At 39.8% G+C, this 22,115-nt stretch overlaps 1 protein-coding gene across 7 annotated transcripts in view; it reads right to left on the minus strand.

Annotated features, from left to right (window-relative positions):
* The window catches only part of EPS8 (EGFR pathway substrate 8, signaling adaptor), a 124,340-nt gene that overhangs the window by 25,834 nt on the left and 76,391 nt on the right, over positions 1-22,115 (minus strand). For 6 of the 7 annotated variants that reach the window (XM_084206695.1, XM_084206696.1, XM_084206690.1 and 3 more), the window contains exons 5-14: positions 15,778-15,845; positions 13,736-13,906; positions 13,389-13,538; positions 11,069-11,151; positions 8,178-8,314; positions 6,384-6,457; positions 5,210-5,336; positions 4,759-4,847; positions 2,468-2,542; positions 1,724-1,872 (exon numbers count right to left, since the gene is read on the minus strand). In XM_084206695.1, coding sequence (XP_084062821.1) covers positions 1,724-1,872; positions 2,468-2,542; positions 4,759-4,847; positions 5,210-5,336; positions 6,384-6,457; positions 8,178-8,314; positions 11,069-11,151; positions 13,389-13,538; positions 13,736-13,906; positions 15,778-15,845 — 1,123 coding nt within the window. The remainder of the gene's footprint in view (positions 1-1,723; positions 1,873-2,467; positions 2,543-4,758; positions 4,848-5,209; positions 5,337-6,383; positions 6,458-8,177; positions 8,315-11,068; positions 11,152-13,388; positions 13,539-13,735; positions 13,907-15,777; positions 15,846-22,115) is intronic. The other variant, XM_084206694.1, reaches the window with a different exon arrangement.

Genomic DNA, 22,115 nt, shown 5'->3' on the forward strand with positions numbered 1-22,115 from the left:
TAAGAAAACCTGAAAGCATGGAAAGCCAGGGGGCCTAGTTACACCAAAACCAAAAAAACAAACAATAAATTTACAGACATAAATCCCACATGCTCCAGGACACAAGAACTGCCAACACATTTGCTGTTTTATGGTCCAGATTGATCTTTATAAAATACTGTACGACTTTTCAGAGTTCCACTAGCATTCTCTGTTGTAATAGCAAACACCTAAATTGATGCTGTCCTGCTCTGCCTTTGCACTACACAGAGCACTCTGTCCCACAAGATAAACTTTACACTCTGTCCCACAGTATAAATTGCTGTGTCTTCACACTGGAAGCAGAAACAGGAATGTACATCACAGTCTTTTAACAGGCTGGTTGCTGACAGTGCCCAAAATCAAGGACAAATGCTGCCAGTCACATGAGCAGTCAGCCATTCCCAGCCTGTTAGGGTTTGGCCAGTAATCCCTGGTTTTACCATTCCCCTCTCCTGCTACATCCCACCCCAGGGTACCTCTGGATGCTGAGATCAATCTCACCATCAATTCTAATCTGCACAGATCAGCCAACTGCATTGAGTGCCAACTGCATTGAGTGCTTCATTCTTCACTAGCAAGCACCAGCCATTTCTCTTTCCATTTCCCCTTTTTCAGGATGATTTCTGATTTTTACTACAAATGCAGTAGTTCCCAAGACAAGGAGCCCATTGTTTTCCCAGTGATCCATTTTCCCTGCAAGGGGCTCCAATGCTATGAGGCCATTTCCACTCCTCCCATGCAGCCCTCCTTCTACTCTGCAGCTTTCAATCAACCAAACAATTAATAAAATAATTAATAAAACCAAAATCCATCTGGTAGACATTTGTGTTCCAATCTGAAATTTAAGAGCAAGGATGACTAGACTCAAAAGTCATGCTGCATTTCCAGCCCAAGTGATTGCATACTTCATCATCATCAAATGTACTCATCTACCACAGATTATAGTCAAAATGCACTTTGTTAATTTAAGGTTTTTCTTTTGCATGTTCAATTCACTGAATTTCAAACTACAGGATTACTTTGAACCCAACAAATAAGAAGATAACTTTTATTTCTTCAAATAAAGAAGTTAACTTGCAGCTGAGATAAATCATAACAGTGAATCCATTAACTGCAATGCATAAGGTACATGTGGCACAGTTTAGTCAATAAACATTTTTTTACAATTACAAACATTTTTATAGCATTATGATGCTTTTAAAGAAGTAAAGACATTCCAAATTTTTAACTTTAGATAATTATTGGAAATTGAAAACAGATATTTATAGCTATTATTTCATATTTTATCACTCTTTATTGCATCTTCAAATTGTTTTGTAATGAAGTCCAGATAGATGGGTTGGAAAAATAACTGTGGAAAACAACTGGAAACATGCAAGGGGCAGTTCAGAAAAAGATACTCCAGAAGATTATGTCAAGAGGTTCTGGGTACCACTGACAAAAAAAAAAAATTCTCTCTACATTTTGTCGCTCCTTGAGATCCCAAATCTCAGCAAAGCTAAAGAGTTCCTTTCCAAAACCCTCAAAGAACAAAATAACAAAGTAATATTGAATTTACTGGGGGCTGGATAACCTGGTTAAGACCATGTCGATAAACAAAATTTAGAGAAAAATCTAAAAAATTAGAAAAAAAATCTAAAAAAATTAGAGAAAATTCTGAAAAACCCTGAAGATTCTCTAAAACCTGAAGATTTTTTCTCACCTGGCTTTGGTCCATGAGTCACCCAGGGACATCCACAGCTGCCCCTCCTCGCTGGTGACGGTGTATCTCAGGAAGTCGATGGTGTCTTTTGTCAGCAGGGGGCTGAGCACTGTGCTGGCCAGCTCTGGCCCTCCTGTGGTCTGCACCACCTAAACCCAAGGAATAAAATAATGCCAGGAGCACACACATTGTCAGTAAGGAGGTGACTGTGAATTTGTGTTACCTGCAGTGCTGCTAGGAAACAGTCATTACTCATAAAAACACCCTCCAGAAGTAAAAACCCCTCTGAGAATCTAACAGGGTGTCTTGATGTCACATAAATTAAATAAACTATTTATTGCTGGAGAGCTGTTGTTCTGGTCACCAACCCTTTTTTGTTCAGACCCACTCTGAGCAATGTTATTTTGCTTTACTGATCAAAGCCACACATATTTCCATTAAATATGCTTCCAACTCTCCTCCTGCATTATGTAGAGAACCTCAATTTTTTATTGTTAATTAAAGATTATAATGGCAAAGTGTAACATGAGTCTATAGATTATTTAAATAAATACATTTAATAGAAAGGAAAATATGCAGAAAATGATATGAATTATTTTCTACAGAAAACCTCATCCTGAGATACAAACATTTCTACTTATTGTCCAAGGACACAACATTTCAGTCTTGTTATCATTGAAAAGGCTACAGAGCATATAAATACAAGAGTTCTGAAGGGAAACACTTAAAATTGTAAAACCTTACCATGTGTAGTGGGGTAAAGAGAAAATGGACCAGATCAGCTGCACTAGGATTTTGGATATGGAACTTCAACTTGGCCTGAAGGGATCAAACAAATAGTACATTTTAAGAAACATTTAACTGTTAAGACAAAAAATACCTCACATAAGAATGGCCATGGTCCAACTAAGCCCTGCAACAAGTGCAAGTGCTGATCCATCCCCTTGCTCCTGACTCCATGCATATTTTAGCACCTATTGTGCAAAACAAGAAGTTCCACAACCAAATGACATGTTTTGTGAGGAGGAATCTCCTCTGGAAATCTGACACCTCTTACATTCATTAGTATTCTGCAAACTCTCCAAATAAAACCAAAATGTCCTTCTCAGCTCACTTTTTCTAGCAAAGCTCATAACCATCTACAGACTCATTACTTATTCCTGAATCTGGTCTTTTCCAAGCTGAAGTAATTCCTTCAAGCATTCTTGTCCACCCTGGACCTTCTTCAATTTTGCTACACTGCCAAAAATATCAGGCCAGGTAACATGTTGGCATATTGTTAATGTTCTGTTGTCTATTTTTCCCTGATGCCTTTTATCATTTGTTTGGTTGATCACACTGAACAGAGATGTCTGTCTCCCAGGAATCTCTATTGCATCAACATTTTGTTCTGATTTGTTTTATATATGAGATTTTTTCCTTGTCAGTCCATGACTATCACATCTATCAATGGTGAATTTCATCTAACATTTTATCTGTTATAATAAAGTATTTCTATGAAAAACCTCTGAGATCATCAAATCCAACCTATGACCAAACACCACCATAAAAAAAAAAATATTCTAAAACCCCCAAACTATTAAAAAATTCATTCACTGATAGAACTTCTTGGAGGATTCCTTTAATCTACTGATCACCCATTGGCTTTGTGGGCTCCAGAAATGAGAAGCCCAAATGTTCTTTAAAGAGTTGTAGTAGTTTGTATTGCATCTTGCCATCTGTTCTCAAACTGCTTTTGGCTGCCCTTGTTCTGCTTTTCCATCCAACTGTCCCTCCAAATGAAGAAAGGAGGAGGATGTGATTTTGCTTCTAATAACTTCCTAAACATTGTTCCTCAGTCATAACAACCCAGTCCCAGTCTGTCTAAAGCTCTTGGACAGATGGCAGGCATTTCTAGAAACTTCCAACATGAGGTTTTAAAACTATTTCCATTCTAGTTGAAGATTTTATTCTTCTGGATACTCCTTTTCTTTTTAAACCAGATTCTTTATTTTATACAGTTCTCCTTGCTGGGCATAAAGCACAAATTTCAGGCTTTTGTTGCTCCTGCAAAGATGCTGAAGTTAAGAATTGTTTAAGCATTGTCACAGCACAGCTCCTCAAAAGCAACACCAGAACCAGGTCCCAGATAGTGCTGAGCATCAAAACAAGAGTTCTGACTTCTGCAGAGAAGAGAAAGATTCAAAGATGCACAGATTGTTCTTGAGTAAGAAAAAACTAATTTAATGCAGAATGTAGCAAAAAGAATGGAAAAAAACCCTGGACATTACATCTTTTACTGAGATGGACAAGCATGTTTCAGGATACTCATCCTCCCTCAAGCAACAATCCCTTAAGGCCAGAACCACAACACTTGATGCAGCTATTTTTTTTTTAAAGATATTTTTAACTGGCCTAAATATTTCCTACAGCCCAGAATTCATTCCCCAGGAGGAAGAAAGGAGCTGCTTTGGCTCAGTGAATTGAAGAGCAGCTTTCCCCCCTGGCACAGCCTCCCCAGCAATGGGAAGGGACAGGCAGTGTTTGACAGCAAATGCTGCCAGGGTGTCCCACGTGCTGCCTCCCTCGAACAGGAGGCTCCCCCTTGCAGAGGAGGAGATGCAGCAGAAGGCTCCTGAATTATCATCTCTGCTTTTTGAGGACCTACCAAGAGACAGGAATTTGTTGGGTGGAATATTCTGAGGCCAGAAGGTCCTGGGTAATGATGGCAACAAGCGCAGCGAGTCTGATGGGCTTGGCTGAGTAAAATCAAATTAAGGCCACAGCTGGTGATGCTGGCAAACACACAACAGAGCTGTGAGGCCCCACAGACCTTCCTAGGAATCCTTTCATGACTCAAAATCACATTTCCCAAGCCAAAGGCTTTAAAGAACCAGGAAAGGAAGGAAAACAGTGATGCTGGACACCAAACACGCTCATCTAGTCATTGTGTAGAGAAGCTGAGCAGCAGCATCCCAAAGCTCAGAGGCCAGGCTGGCCCAGAGGTGGCCAGCCCTGCTCTGGCCTCACCTCTCAGACTAGCTGCTGTCACTTACCAGGAGATTGAAGCCATGCTTGAATTTTTGGAAGCAGTCAACAAATTCATCTGGAGGAGGTGGCTTTGCACGGAGAGTAAGAACACCCTCTGGTGAACAAAATGAGATTTTTATACACCCATTTCTATGTCTACAGCTTCCATAAGTAAACAACATAATACATAATAAACAACAAAATACATAACAAATTTACCATCTCACAGAATTTTGTAAGTATAGAAAAATTTGCAGGAGCATATTCTGTGGTCACATCTCTAATTAGTCATTCCCCACTGATTTCAAGCAATTAATTTTCATAGATTTCTCTCTAAGCATATCCTGCACAGGAACTTTTGTGATCAAATTGAGAGAAAATTGCTACACTGATTAAGAAAAACCACACAAAAAGACATTTCCTAGCTCCTTCAAAGGTCCTGAGAGAAACAGAACCATGTGCAGTATGAACTCTTACCTCCAGGTCCTTTCTTTTTACTTTTTTTAGTTTTCTTCCTCTTTGAAAGTTCAGCAAATGCTTCAGCAGCTTTTTGAAGTTTGGTGACAAAATACTCTATGTCATCCAAAATATGGTTCAGAATTTGCTGTGGGAGAAAAGAAAAGTAACTGTTTCTCTACAGAATCTATAGCAGAAATACTCCAGAAATTGAAATGTCCAGACTCCCAGACACCAACAGCTTCCTTAGAACAAACTCCATGCTGGAATATTCCACATTTAGATTCCTTGTGGTTTTAAATTTACATACTTGTCAAATTTTTATTTTTTTTTTAATGTCGGCCTGCTGGAAGTTTTTTAATTATGTGTAACAAGATAGTTCAGCTCAGATTGCAATTACGCAATTTACTTCCACATGACATTTTTGCTGAGAGCACACTTAAAGAATTATAATGATTTGAATGGACAGCATTTTCATAAAGGGTCTGACTTCATAATCTCCTTTAGTACTGAGCATTAAGCTATTTGGTGAAGCTCTCTACAAATAAAGCTGTTTGTGGAGAAGTGCTCTTTGAAGAATTAATTTCAAAGAGTAACTGGAGAAGAATGAATGAACCCCAGGGGAAAACACAAAGACACCAATCCAGCAGGTCCCAACATGCTTTTCTCAGGACCCTCTGATGTTGCTGAGGGCAACAGCAGAGTGGAGAAGTAGAAAGTTACAAATGACAGATGGGGCAATATTTGATCCAGCATGTTCCACAGAACGTGCCCAATATTGTTGCTGAAATGCAGGAATGCTTGAATTTAAAAATAAAAAGGGTCCACCTGTCTTCAGAAATGACCATGTTCATTTTCCAGGTGTTGCACGCATCCAAGTCCTGCTAAACTGATGGAATTTTTTATCCTTACATAGTTTGATGAAGTCAGTCCACCTAAAAAATTACAATTTATATTTCCAGCTCTTCACAGCAGAAAACTTGCCATCAACATTCAGTGTCTTTTTCTTCCTCTTTGATAAAGGATATTAGGGAAATGAACTGCCACTGTTCATTTTAGATCTACCACAACAAGCAGAGGCTACTTGGAAAGGTTTTCTCCAGAACTGAATTTCCCATGTGGAGAAAAGTTTTCCCACAAAGGAGAGCTGCAAAATCTCACAGACATGAAGCAGCATCACTTGTACATCACTTACAACATCTCTGTCAATCCTGGCTGCTATCATCTCTGCTGTTTCCTCCTGCTCGTGGTATTGTCTGTGCTTTTCATCTGCAAAGAGGGGAGAAGAGAAAAAGACATGCATAAAGATGGGATTAGGATATTAGTATTTAACAATTTCTATACAGTTTATGCTTTAAATTACACTACTGTAAGAAAAAGATGGATGAAACTCTGCCATTCCCTTTGCAAGGACTCCACACAAGCTGAAAATTTTGCATCTTAATGCCTGATCCTGTCGAGGCTCACAAAAAAAGCCTCTGTGTGTGCTTTCAGTCTACTTAACTGCATAAATGAAGTTAACTGCAGGGTATTTTAAAAATTAATTCAAAGTAGCAGATTATAAATACAACACAATTATGAATCATCCCATTTTGCAAAATATGCTGAAAGCTACTCCAGTAGAAGCAAGCAAGAAAGAGTGCAGTGGCTTTGAAGACAATTATGTAAAAAGTTATTAGCAAAAAGAGATGCCAAAAAAAAAGAGAGAATGATGTGATAGGACTGATATTTCCAAATAACAACACCCAGAGTCAGTGACTCTTCTTGAAAATAACAAGGGTGAATTTTTTGAGGAATGAGAAATTTTGCATTTTTAACCCACACCTAGTACTGCACTGCATTTGTGAGCAGGTGGGATTTCAGTGAACACATTTTAGAAAAGATACACCTGAGTGGAGCAAAAGGAGCTGCAGGAACTCGGATCCACAACTGCTCCAACAAGACACCACACTAATAAAACTTTTCTGATGTGAGAGCTCGAGCAAAAGAACAAGACAGCCTCTACTCAAAACCGATGCATGTAGGTACATAGACTAAATAATTCTTAATATTTCAGATTGCCCTGCATATTTGTCATTGTTTTCACTACATAGTTGTGTACCTTGTTAAGTGATATAGATACAATTTAATAAAAGAAAAATTAAGGAATCCAAGGTTATTTATTGGTACAGTCTTAATATCTATTATTAAAAGAACCCAAGCAAATAAACTAAAAATCTTAAACTTTTCAGTCTGTTTTATAGAAGGAACTTTATTCTTTCTAAAGAACTTTTATTTTTAAAGAAATTTGATCGAAATGTTTTTACATCCCTTAGGGACATAAAACAAAATACTCTATGTCTTTTAGAGTATTTTACACCCCTTAGGGATGTAAAAAACCCACAAACAACCATCAAACAGAAAGATCCCAACCCATTAATGGATGTTAAAGTTACAGCATTTCCTAGTTAAGGCTTAAAAAAAAAACAAACAAAAAACCCAACAAATAATGCAAATAAAAATTAACCAAAGGAGCCATTATAAAGATAAATATAATAAAAATAAATAATGATGATATCAAGTCACCTTTTATCCATGATTACACTTTTTAATTGCCCAAAATATCTGGCCCTCCTACTGGGGAGAGCATCATTAGATTACTGTGTTACTGGTACCACCTTCACAAAAAAGCCCAGATCCAAATCTGGAACCCTCACCCAGCACAAGTAAAAGCAGCTCTGAACAGGGATCCAGGAAATGGGGAAATGCAAGGAAATGACAAATCAGATTATGACAGAGAGATCTTTGTCCCCAGATCAGGCAGCAGTGGCTTGGGGCATCTCAAACTCCACTGGGAAAATCTGCTCGCAGCGAGGGCAGAGGGCTGACCTTGTTCCACCACTTCTGCCATCGTGAAGGTGGCCTTTCCAAACTCCTCCTGTTGCTAGCCAGCACCATAAAAATTCACTCCAGGCCTCCCTGTGTGTGGCAGAGCCCCAGGAATACTCACAGTCCCCCTGCTCCGAGGCCCACGCCGACCACGCTGCCACGCGGCTCCGCACGTCCACCTGGGTGATGGTGCCCGGGGGCACGGGGGCAGGGGCCCGAGGGGGTGGGGGGATGGCACTGTCAGCTTTGGAGATCATCCTAGAGGGACAGGAGAGAGCCCACCAGTGACACTGGAAGGGAAATGTTCTGTTCTCCAGGGCTGGGTCAGAGGAAATGAGGAGGCTTCACGAGGACTGAGCGCCACGCTATGGGATTGGCAAGTTAGCAAGCCAGAGGTGTAAATATGTGCAACTCCAGACCATGATGTGTACATATGTTCAACTCCAGACCATGATGTGTACATATGTGCAACTCCAGACCATGATGTGTAACTATGTGCAACTCCAGACCATGATCTGTAAATATGTGCAACTCCAGACCATGATGTGTACATATGTGCAACTCCAGACCATGATCTGTAAATATGTGCAACTCCAGACCATGATCTGTAAATATGTGCAACTCCAGACCATGATGTGTACATATGTGCAACTCCAGACCATGATCTGTAAATATGTGCAACTCCAGACCATGATGTCTAACTATGTTCAACTCCAGACCATGATGTGTAAACATGTTCAACTCCAGACTATGATGTGTAACTATGTGCAACTCCAAACCATGATGTGTACATATGTCAAACTCCAGACCATGATGTGTACATATGTCAAACTCCAGACCATGATGTAAAAATATGTTCAACTCCAAACCAGGATGTGTAAACATGTCAAACTCTAGACCATGATCTGTGCATATGTTCAACTCCAGATCATGATGTGTACATATGTTCAACTCCAGACCATGATCTGTGCATATGTCCAACTGCAGACTATGATCTGTACATATGTTAAACACACAAACCCACTCCAGGAAACCCACTCCACCAAATCTTTGTCACCTGGGAAGTCCCCAAGCAGTGCCAAAGAATGTGAGGAGTCCTGGCAGCTCGCACAGATAAATTCAGGGCCTTGGGCTGATTGCGTGGTGTTTTTGTAAAAGTGGGACTTGTCTCTTGTATGGGAGAAAATTGGAAGGTTTGAAGCTACCATCACAAATCAAGTATCTGGTCCTCTCAGTCTGGCCAGTTGTCAACCACCTTTTGGTTAAAACCCTGCCAGCAAAACCAAGTTCACTGGCTGATTTGTTTTCTTTCTAACAGGGGCCTGTTGATCCTGTCTCAATACAAACACATCAATATCATGGATTGTACTACCTGCAATTTTCCAGTTCTTAGTGTAGATTTAAATGCTGTAAGGAAAGAGGTCTTTGAATTCATTCTGCAGTCTGTTGATACCAACAGACAAAAAAAATCACAGTAGCTCCAGTCATATAGATCCCTCATTCCTTCCCCAGAGCTCTGTTTAAAAGCTAGATCTTCACCTTAAATCTGACTTTTATGAACCCATCTTGTTCACAGCATTCAAAAAAAAGACCACAAAATATCAAATACTGTTTGGACTTTGAACAGATAAATTAATAAAATGATAATGATAATGATAATGATAATGATAATGATAATGATGATGATGATGATGATGATAATAATAATAATAATAATAATAATAATAATAATAATAATAATAATAATAATAATAATAATAATAATAATAATAATAAATACATCAATAAATAAATAAATTTCTTTTGCCTTTCCTTCCTCCAATCCCCTTTTACTCATCGACCACCTTGCAGAACCTCAGAGGCTCAGTGAGGCAGGAGGGTCCCTCCCTGTGACCCAAAGCCAGCAGGCACATGAGCCAACAGGGAGGAGCCAGCACTCAGCTGCCACCCACGTTTGACCTCTGGGCCTCACAGCCCTCAGAGATTGATATCTCAGATTATTTGTCCCAACAGATGTATTGACCTACATTCTTTTCCCAATTAAATCTCATTAGTTTCCCAGCATGTCCAATGTCCAATGTTTGAGTCCCTCTGGATTGCCTCTCAGTGCAACCTGGTTTGCAACTGTCCCACAAATGGTAAAATCTATTTATTTAATTTTAAACCTGAAAAAAGAGTTAGACACAGTTCAGGGTCTTTTTTTTTTTTTTTTCCTAGACGTGCCCCTTGCTCTAGGAAATCTTTGTAAGTTGCCCATCAGAATTTAACATATATCCAGAACTATTATACATTCATTCTAATTTTTGTCCAGCAGAGAGTTCTCTATCTGAGCACCATTATTATTGAGAGATACAATCAGCATCAGTTACACACTGAATTTATAACAAGCTACTACCATCACCCTTCAGTATCTGATATATTTGTGCCCTTGCTTTTATGCCTCTGTTTGCTACCTCTCATTTCTGTATTAATCTTCTCTGAACCCTCACATTTTCTTTCCCTCACATTTTCCAACTGGCAGAGAAGATTTTGCTACCAGGGAAACAAGAAGTCTTCAGCATCATTAAACAGGCAGGCAGGAAGATTATTCAGTCTTCAGTTGCTGTTTTATTTAACATCTTCAGATCCCAAAACCTTTTAGCATAATATTATTTACATGGAGATATGGGGAATTTCTGGTTTTTAATTTAAATTCTGAACTACTTGACCTATATGCAGAGCTGAGACATGCAATGCCATTCTCTGGCAAGTGGAATTGCTCTCAGCTGTTCCCATCACTGAGGTGGAACTGGGGAAGGTAAGACTGACGCTATAAATTGAATAGAACATGAGAAATCATTAAAGCAAGGTATGGCTTTAATACACATGGCTTTGGAAGTATATTATTAGCTAGAAGGAAAAAAGCTCAAGCCCCCACAAAACCCCCAAAGAAAGCAGGCAGACCTGGAGAGCTTCTGAATGCTGTGACACTACCTGATAATCCTATACACTGCCCAGAAGTTGGATTTTTACCTCAGTGTCTCAAGCCTCTTCTTTTGCTTCCCACTTTTGCTGTCACTGATTGCACTTTCAATATCTTCATGAATAAGGGTAGCCTAAGGAGACAGGAGCAGGAAACATCAGGAATCAGCTACTCTTTGAAATAAATATCTCACCTTTAGACAGAGAATACCTGATCAAATCCCATTGATTTAAAAGCACTGGGACAAATTATTTTACGCATAAACCATAAAAAAGAAGAGAATAAAACCTGGGAGTTAGAGTTTTTGTCACTACTCCAGCCTCAAGCATTATCATCACACAAGAAGATAATCTAGACACCAAATTTGTCTGAACAGCTGCAATTATCTGAAGTCAACCACTATTGCATAAGCTACTTTTTCCCTCTGCATACATAATTTTTGGTTGTCTCAAGTATTTTGTTTGTCTCGGACTATAAAAGGAAAATCTGCTAAATATAGAAGCAGCAAAACTACTATAGATGGCAGCAGCATAAGCATTAAGAAAGTGACTTGTCATGGTTCAATTTCCTTTCAGAAATAGTGACAGCCTCCAATTTCTCTTTCATGTGACAGAAGATGAATTTTTCAGAAGATTCCCTAATCTGTCCCTTCCTGCCACTCCACAAGTGCAGCCTGCCTCCACCAGTGGCCCCACAAGTGAAATTTTGATGCATGTCTGGAGCATTATTTTAATAGATCTTGCATTAAATAGGTCATGGCTTCTCACAGGATTTAGAATGCTCTGTTACATGTCTTCAGCTGACAAATTAATTTCCTACAAAGGCTGTCAAAGCCCAAATCTGTCAGTGTCTGGCTCACTCTGCAAGGACCATGCCTTTCCTAGCATCCTCACCATGCAGAAGAGTGCACCTTTTTGGGAGGAATCTGTGATTTCTGCTAGGACCAGAAGACATTGTTGAATTTAGGATTCCAGGGGATTACAGGACTTTTCAGGCTATGATGGATTGCACTACAGAATAGTTTGGATACTTCAGGCTTACAGAATAAACAGAAAAAAACTTTAGGGGACCAGAGGAACTTCAACCCAGAAGAAGTCAATTAATCCAACACTCTTGGTATTTACTATTGAATCTTTTTTCTTGTTTATAAACTGTCAGAATGCCCCAAATAGTATTGATTTTAACAATTTTTTATTGCAGAGGCTCCTGGAGTTGCTTGTGACTTCAAACAGAAGCAGGGACAAGCCAACAGAGAAAGACCTAAACTTTCAAAACCAGAAAAGTTTCATGGGTAAGGAGAAAAACCCATGGTATGGCCACAGAATCAAAGAATACTTCAGAAGTAAGGGAGATACTTCCATGACTTCCAAGCCACGCTTCTGTACTCTATATTTTTATATCTACACAGAGGAACAACTTCAAAAATGAACTCTACACATTGAGAAGCTGGGTCCAAACACTCCTCAAAAGGGATCCCTGCTTTATTTAACACAACACCTCCTGAAATTCTGACAGGATCCCACTTTCCTTTAAAACAGTAAATTCTGTGCAATAAATCACTCAATAACTAATCATCCTCACACCACTCTCACCATGCTAATTCCAAAATTGTTCCACAGCGTGATTAACAATCTGTTGTTTCAAGACAATAATACAAACTACTACAAAGGAATTAAGAAATCCCCTTGAAATGATCAACTGGAATTGCAGAGAGTAACTAACAGAATTAAAATTTATAACCTCAGAAATAAAGAAGTATTGCAGAATACATTAAAAAAATAATTTACACTTGAAGGCAATATTTTCATCAGAGACAAGCAATTTCTTTCCTTGTTTTGCCCCTCCTGCAAGGAATATTTTCTCTTTCAAGATTTCTCCAGCAGAGCAGGGATGCAGAGAGGTGAGAATGTAGAGGATGTTTAATTGCTCAGTGACAAAAACAGCAGAAAGAGTAGGTAAGACTCAGGGCTCAGATGAGCTCTTTGCAGATTATAAAATAAATTTGAGAAAACTCAAATTATTTTGCACCACTTTTTTCAGAAGTGTGAAGGCAAACCATAGACATTTTCCAGAGCTTTATACATTTGCAAACCCAAATTGGCAGCTATAGAGTCCAAGAACCAATATTTACAGTAAAGACATATTTGAACATGCACTGAGGAGTCAGTTTAAATATTAGATTACTCCTTTTCAATACTAACATACTGTAAGCAGTGCTGATATCATAAGTGGATTAAATTTACAGCATATTTACAAGAATAAAAGTAAAGAATTATTTTCTGTGAATCAGCTCATTTAGCTTTATCCACTGCACTGGCCAATTCATACAATCTCCCCTATTCAAATAGCAGATCTCCACTATTATCTTACCTTGATTTCATCACACTGGAAAAGATGCAAATCAGGCTTGTTTTGGGTTGGTTCTTTACATATTAATGCAAGAATTGAGTTGTAGTTGCACGCATTCATCACAGCTTGGCAATGCTGAATTGTGCTTAAAGGAAAATTCTCCAGTTCATTCTGTCAGAAGAGGGAAAAAAAAAAAAGAAGAAAACACAAAATGCCACCTTACTATACAGTGCCCTGATCTCAGGAAAAAACTGCATGAGCAAAAAAGGGAAAGTGATAATAAGCTAATTAAAATCCTCAGTCTCACATACATAGTTTTTCTGCTCGCTCCCTTTTCCTCCCTCTCTGAAAATGAGACTGTCACTCACAGATCCTACCTTTGATTCCAAGTCCACCAAGCTGACAGCTTTGTCATCCACTTGAAGAATCATGTCTTGAGTCCACACTTTGCCTTTGGCATCCAGCAATTTCAGCTTCCTTATTCCATCATCCACTGTGATCATCGCCTCTTTCCGGTCCAGAACAAAGGTGGTCAAGTGCTGGTGAGTCAAATGTACATTTAAAAGAAATTATGATTGCAATTTTCCCTATTGTTCAGGAGTGCCAGTATTTAAATTGTCAGGAAGTGGCAATGCAAATTATTCAGGAGTAAAAGTGACTTTGTATGTGGCAGAGCCCTCCTCTAGGACATGAGGAAGGATGTTTATAGTCCAAAATGTCATTTTAAGTCAACTTATTTTTGTGGCTTGCTTTTTGACACCCACTGTCATTTCCTCACTACTGAAGGCAGTCAGACTTGAAGGCACGTTCTGACATCCTCCAGGTATCAAAGCTAGCATTAAACCATGAGTTTTAATTAGCTTTCTTGAGGAGTGAAAACCTGTCTCTCTCTTGGCAAGCTGAATTCAGGAGGTGCCAGCAGAGCTCCCTGCCAATGTAGCTCCACCACCACCCTGACCTGGAGTGTCCTCACCCCTTCCAGAGCTGCCAGCAGCCTGCTGGTGGCAACCAGGATGGGCTTGCATCTGACTGGGATACCTTATGGATGGGCTGGTCACTTTTCTGGGCAGCACAGAAGGAAATTGTAACAATTTTTGCTCACCATCAGCTTGGACTATTCTCCAGACTCAATTAATGGCCTGGAAACTAAATAGTGCCTCACAAACATCACCTCAGCTAGCTTCCCTGTCATGATGGCTGCGGCAATTTCTCCTTCAGCATGCCAGTTGTGCAAGAAAACCCACAAAATTACTTAGTTCTGCTCAGGCATAAATCCACCTTCCCATTCCAACTGAAGGTCTGGTAACACTCATTCAAGCTGAACCACATTTAATGTGTGCCTGCATATCTGTCTTCTAAATAACTTTTAAAAAAACAAAAATAATAAAAAAGGATTAACTGTGCTTTCTTCTATTACAGGATAACAGCACATGGTAATTACAGAGAAGAAAGTAGGTGTAAGCTGCATATAATCAAAGTATTTAAAAGAAGCAAAGTGAAACAAACTCTGCACTGGCTGCTTACCCAGGAATGCTCAGATTCTAAATGCAAGTACTAATTGTTATGCCAGTACAGGACCAAAACAATTATGAGGAAAGCACACAAAATAGACAGGCACAGGTATTCATTTGCAAACTGATTGTAGGACTGAAGCACTTGAAATTGAGAGTCTTCTGCGTATGATCTCACAATTCACAGATGATTTAAAACCCAGCAAGAAGAAGCTGAGGATTTGTGTGTTTGCAAGGCTTGGCTTAACCCATGTCACTGGTCTGATGGCAGCAGGAGAAATTTTAAGCCAAAGTAAGGCTCCAAAAGGAGGCACTGCATTCAAAAGTGCTTAACAGGCACTCAGGCTGCTGAATATTTTAAACATGAGAGCACATGCAGTAATTCTGCAAAGCAGCTTAAGACAGCAAGGCACACACTTTGCTCCTCACACTGGGGAAGACTCTGTGTGTATTTAACTCACACACTCAGCCCACTGGGGCTTGGAGGGTTAATGCTCAGCACCATATGAATATTCCAAAACCTCTGCTGATCAGATCTGATCAGAATATCAGTTTTAAATACCACCCAATGTGCCTTGCCAGCAGCACAAGGTGTGGAATTGAAGCCCCATTGAGGGGTCCTGTCTGCTTGCCAAACCACACACAACTTTGCACACATCCTTCCACATCCAGATTTCAGCTCATTGTGGCAAAGCCACAGAATTTGAGACATTTCAGTGTGATCTGCTCTGAATTTGAGACACTTCAGTGTAATCTGCTCTGAAGTGACCCCAGACTGGAGGGATATTTTGGGAGATGCATGTTCCTCCAAGCTTATATATCCTCAAAAAAACCCCCATGTAGGCAAAAATAACCACATGTAACTGAGAGCTGTAATTGGTGTATCCCTCTCATCTCACCTCCACGTGGTACTGTGATGTTTCAGATATGCTGCTGACACTGTCTCGTGCATAATTCTTTCTTTGTTCTGCAGAGGGGAGGAAAAGAAAGAATAATTATTCATTGAGCGGCTTATCCTGGTGTCTTGACTGCTTCTCAGAGACACTTTGGACAAGTTGTATACGTGAGAAGAGGAGATAAGCTGTGGTTAATTTCTGTATTTCAGCAGAAAAGACCTCCACCCCCACACAGCCCAGCACAAGGACCATTTTTACGTCAGCAGTGTTAACAGGGAGCTGGTGGGTGCCCAAAAAAGCCACTTATCTCCTCCAGTGGGGCAGGACACTGGAGGGGAGCAGAGCTCTGGCTGCAAACACTGCCTTGGGAAGGCTGATTATTAAAATCTTTGCCTTGCCACTGTAGCAGCAGCATGATAACCAGCACTGGGCTCGCTGTATCTGCATGAGCATCCTTGAAGGCAAAAGTGTTTTCTGATATATACAAATAATTCTCATGCTAAATCTGCAGGACGACAAAGGCACACACAAAAAAAGACCTGACTCATCCTTTATTTGTTCATGAAGTATTCAATTCATTGAATTGGTAATGTAGAAATAGGCATGGAAATATACATAAACACACCAAAATATCTCAAAACATGAATGTTTTTCAGTTAACAAAACACAATGCTGCAAAACCAGAAACGTTTTGTGCCTTTTACTCTGTGCAGTAGGTTGACATTAAAGCAGGAGAGGAAGGAAGGGGAAAAGCAAGATGAAGACACAACACACACCCACACCACAAAATAATGAATTTAGATGAATACTGAAGAACACTTTTTAACTCTAGTGGAAAAAAAAAATTGAATGCAACATTTGGATGTTTTGGGGTTTTTTTTCACTACATCTACTTAAGTGCCTGATCTGGAACATCAGGAGCTTTGCTGTGAAAAAGTCAGTAGGTGACCTGGTCAAGAGAGCTCTAGGGAAACTCTAGAAAGTGGTAATTTTTTTCTATATTTCATTAAAGATCTTGATTTCTAATCACCAAGTAAAATAGGTGGTTTGATTTTTTTCATATGATGAAAATACAAAACATGCATATGAAATACATCCATTTCAGCACACTTGGAGTAGTCTGAAGCAAAATAAAAGTGATTTGGCTGACAGAAAGATTAAGTTACTTTTGGCAAAATAAATAAAAAAAAATTCTAAATACTATGAAAAGTATGATCTGTGACATACAGAGATGTGCAGTGAGGAGTCCACAAAAGCCCCCCTACAAAGGTCCCTTCTGTGACCAGGGCTCCTTCACGCAGGAATTCCAGGTGCAAAGGCAGCAGTGCCCTCACTTTCAGACGTCACTTGTGGGAGCACTTGTCATATTTCATAAACACACCATTATCTCTCCCCTTCTCAGTGATTTTCACAAAAAGCAAGGTTCTGAGGCACAGCACTGGCTCGAAGCCCCCCTCCCACGGTGACAAATGCCACTGGGGCAGCAGAGCCATCCTAATCCTGTACAGCAGCTGCTCCCTTTGCTCCAGCAAGGGGAGTGTGCAGAGCAAGCTGTCAAATGCAGGACACCACAAATTATCAGAATTTTTAGCCAGGTGAGTGAATATTTTAAAATAGATATCTTGCTTTCATTATGCATTATTCTGAAATCCTGGGGCAGAGGATCAGCCTTGATCATTCCATCTGTATCTGCTATTTCTGCTTTTGCAGCATGCTGCTGAAATGATTTTTTCAGCTGATTGTCTTTTTCACCACAGCACACACACATGCACACCCCAACAACACAGTCAGTAAAGCAGGGCTGTCTGAGTTGCTACCTTTCTTTTTTTGTTTGGATGATGATCTGAAGAAGTAAAGTCCATCTGTTCCTAATAAAACAAGGGGATTAAAAAGCAGTATCCAGTTTAATCCCATAGAATTATTTGCATCTCTAAGGGGATCAGTTAGCAGCCTTCTGCTGTGCACTGTAAATGATACTTAAATACTGTCCAGTAAGAAAGAATATATGCTTTAAACAAAACAAAACAAACAAAAAAATTACTTTCAATAACAATGCACCAAATACTCAGTTTTGAGTGTTGTCTTACAAAAATACAAGTTTTGTGCTATTCAATTAAACAAGCATCAGAAAGTTTCTGTCCCCTGTAAAATTTGTAAATGCTGCAAACAGCATTGGGGCTTCTTTAAATAAACAAAGTCTGATATATGTAGAGTCTCCAAAGGAATGAATAAGCAGAGAGTGAATTTGCAGGAGGCTCCTTATTCTGCTTCTGTGTTCAGGCAGGAATTTCACAACCACTTGCAGCATGGATTAACAGATTCTCTTTCACAGAGCAGCTCAACACTCCCAGCCAGACAGGATGGAAAGTGTTCAACACACACTGTCATGGTGAGATTAAATGTGAATGTTATTAAAGTTCTTGTTACTATTACGTTGTAATTAACAACAACTTTAATAAAATTTACATTTAACAAAAGTCAATCAGTGGTTGTGTTAATAAACAAAAAGTAGGGACACAAGAACTGAGAGTCCACACTGAGAACAATTCATATTTACAAATTTATTTCTTTAAGGCAGGTAGAATGAGAATTAGAACCTGCTGGACACCGAAGTTATCATTTAGAGCAGAACAGAACATTTCATTTGGGACTGAAACACTGCTATAGAAGATCTGGAGGTGGATTCTATAGCTGCACCCTGCAATTATTCACCCATCAAAATACATCTTCTAACACGAGTCCTGGCATCAGGCAAAATTCTTCCATTGTTGCAAGGATTTGTCTTCAGCCTTTGTTTTTCAAAGTTTTACAATCCAATGGTTCCTAAGTGAGTCTCCTTTCTCTTAGAGCTCCCTGAGACATGGTTTTCTTGGCTGCCTGGCATGAATCACACTGAAGGAAGAACAGTCCCCCCTTGATGATATGAACATTACACAAAGAGGAAAAGAGGAAGAAAAAAAAAAAGAAAAAGAAATAAAAAGACTGGCAGCTAAAATGCATTCCCTGTCCCATGGCTTTTGCCAGTGCCTCAAAACGAATCTTCAAACTCTGCTTTCTCCCAGTGCCTGGCTCCTGTTCCAGATTCCACCTACAACCCTCCAAAAGTTCTCCCCTGGCCATCAGAAAGGACGAAAACCCTTCTGCACCCCCTCCTGCTGACGTGCTCCACTGCCTTGAGCTCCTGGAAAAGCTGATAGAAGCCTGCAAATCTGTTCTCTGTCCTCCCCTCCAGATGACACAAGGGACTGATGCTCCTTCCTGCAGCACCCCTGTGTTTCCATTTCCAAGTCAGAGATCTCAGCTGGTGATTCTCAGGGGTTCTTTCATCTGTATAAAGCTTTTTCTTTTCCTGCAGAGGTGCCCATTGCCATTCTTCAGGAAATGCAGTTTCCATCTCTCAACTCTGTCACGTATCAAAGTGACAGATTATTGCCCATCAATATTAATCTGGCTGCTTTTACAGAAACCTTAACTTATCACACTAACTTCAAGTGCAAGCAACACATTCTTTACTACTGGAAAGGAGCATGATAATTTGCTGCTGTGCTGAATGCAGTGGGTCTGGCTAGGATGGAGATGATTTTGGATCTGATAGCATGGGGATATTTTAGCTGTGGCTGAATTGTGTCAAAGTCTTCCCTAAATTTCTTATTCTGCTGCCCCAGTGAGTGGGCTGGGGGTGCACAAGAGGCTGGCACAGCTGGGACAGCTGGCCCTAAGGATGGTCCATGCTCTTTAATATCCTTGCCCAGCAATGAAACTGGCAGGTCATGTTCCCAAAGACTCCTTGCCCAGATGGTTTGGCCATTGCTCTTCTTGTGGAAGGTTGTGAGGAAATCCCTTTGTGCTGTTCTTTTTCCTCCCTGTTCTTTCCTTCACCCCTTAAGGCATCTTTATCTTGATCCATCAGGTTTTTTTCCTTGCTTTTTCTCTTCCAGTTCTCCCCTCTGCTGTGCTGCAGAGAGGAGACAAGGGGAATGAACAAGCAAATGGGGAGGTCCTCAGTTGCTGGCTGGGGTCAGCCCCTGACACTGAAAACAAAATAATGTTTTGTATGCTCTGTTTCACTCTCCTCATCCTCCCAATCAATCTCAGCCTCTCACGGGTCCCTTCATGCATGAAGAGGCTATTGAAGCTGAAGGGAAATACTACAATAGAGACTTCCAGATATGATGCATAAAACTATCAAAAGATTAATAAAACTATCAAAGTTATTGAGTTTTTTTCCTGTGTACTCTGCTCATTGTAGCTCTTACATCCATCACATAAAGCACAGTGCAGCCCTAATAACAGGTCAGCTCAAACTCTGCTGATGTGCTGCACAACATTTTGATAAAGGATTTTTCATTTGGTATAATAATTAAAAAAAAATAAGAGAGGATCATGGCAGAATACACTTAAGTTAAATTCTTAACCACAATCTATAGCAAATGCAACCCAGAAGAGTTTGATTAAAATAAAATCTCTCACAACACCAAGGCAATAAAATGAAAAGCAGCACAACATTTCACTTATAGGTCCTGAAAGTAACATCTACTAGCTCCTGATGCTTCCAGAGGAACAGGAACATTGATCCACAGAAACTCTTCCAGATGTCTGATGTGGGCAGATATTACAGCAATTCACGTTGTGTGAAATTATTGAATTCACCAAGCATCAGGAACAGACCATGTTTCTGTTTTCAAACACAGGTTGAACACTACTGATTTTATTTTCATTTTTGAAAGCATCCACAACACCAGAAAACAAAAAGCAGCCTCTTAACCAAAGACTTTCAACCAAGTCAAAAGCTCTACATGACACAGATCAACAGGACTGTAGATTGTTCTGAAATTTGATGGCCATGGATTGAGAGTCTCCTCCAATAAAATCTGTCCCCAGAATCCTGGACTGACAGCACAAAATATTTCTACATATCATCAAGCAGAAAAGCCCAATACTTAATTTACTACCATCTATCTGCCTTGGACTGATTGTTGATGCCATTTAAGAATAAATTGCAAAAAAATCAAAATCAGCTTGAGGCAGAGCAAAGTGCAGGAGATGTGACCTAAACATCCAGGGACAAAGGTCAGAACTCGAGTTCAAAACAAATTTCCTCTTCAGAGGAGCAAACACTATCACTTATAAATCAGAGATTCATTCCAGGAGCCTCTCTCTGACGGCTGTGTGGAAGTCAAAGGAATTGTGTTGTTTGGAAGTCAATTGTCAAATTAATCTGAGAACCAAAATGCTGCAAGGATGTTAAAGGGATGGCTTCCTTCAGGGCACTCATTTACCTGCCTGTGAGCTTGTGAAAAATGCGTATTTTGTGATTAAAATGAATATTATATGTGCTGTGTTAGAAAGTTATGCTGTATTAATTCTCTTAAGTAGTGTGTTAAATAGAGTTTTAGGTTATAACATAATGTTAAAATAGAAACTATGTAAGATAGTTTTTATAAAGAAAGGATTGGTAGTGAGATAGCAGCCACAGGACACCTAAATCTTTCAGATAGAAAAATTTATTGCTCCATTATCAGAAGAAAAAAAACTTCTTCCTGCCTTGCTCATCCCTGAAGATGCCATCAGGATTCAGAGGAAGAAGCTGACACTGCCCAGCCAGAATCCTGTGTTTGAATGGAATTGATGCATCATGGATGAGGTGTATGAACATGCAACAGGCTGTTGCTTTTAAGGGTTAATCCTCTGTTAATGTGTGTCCTTTTTTGGGCTTATTTTGCCCAGAAAAGGTACCTGGGCCATCCTTTGTTTTTTATTTTCTCATTTTGTCCTAAATCCTAATTGTCCAAATTTTTATTACTCGAATTATATTACTATTTTTATAACCATTTCATTACTATTAAACTTTTAACATTTTAGAACCAAGTGATTGGCATTTTTCACAAGCTGCTTGAGGTTTCCTTGAATCTGTTCCACTGCAGTTCTTGCTCTGAACGAGGCACATAAGCAATGCAAAAATACACAGGCAATTTCACTTCCAGCTCCAAATCACAGCCACCAGAGTATAAACTCAGAGCACAAAACACTCAGTCTTTTCTAATGGGCTGTGAGAAGACAATTTTAGCAACGTCTTTCAGCTCTGGGCTGTGCAATAATCTGACAATTGGGAGTGAGCTCCTGGTCCATCCCTCCTGAGGAATGAGGATGCTCCTGGCTGTGTCAGGGGCTGGCAAAGCCCCAGCACAGCCCTGAGGATGCTGCTCCTCTCCCCACAGGCAGAACTGCTCAGGACAGATGGAGGAGCCAATGCTAGAACAACAGATGACAGCAGGAGCCAAAACCCAGCTCAGATGGAGAGAGCAGGAAGCAAACGATGAAATAAACCCCATAAAAACGTG

The sequence above is a fragment of the Fringilla coelebs genome (genome assembly GCF_963513975.1).
Source record: "Fringilla coelebs genome assembly, chromosome: 5".
In the NCBI taxonomy this organism is placed as follows: Eukaryota; Metazoa; Chordata; class Aves; order Passeriformes; family Fringillidae; genus Fringilla; species Fringilla coelebs.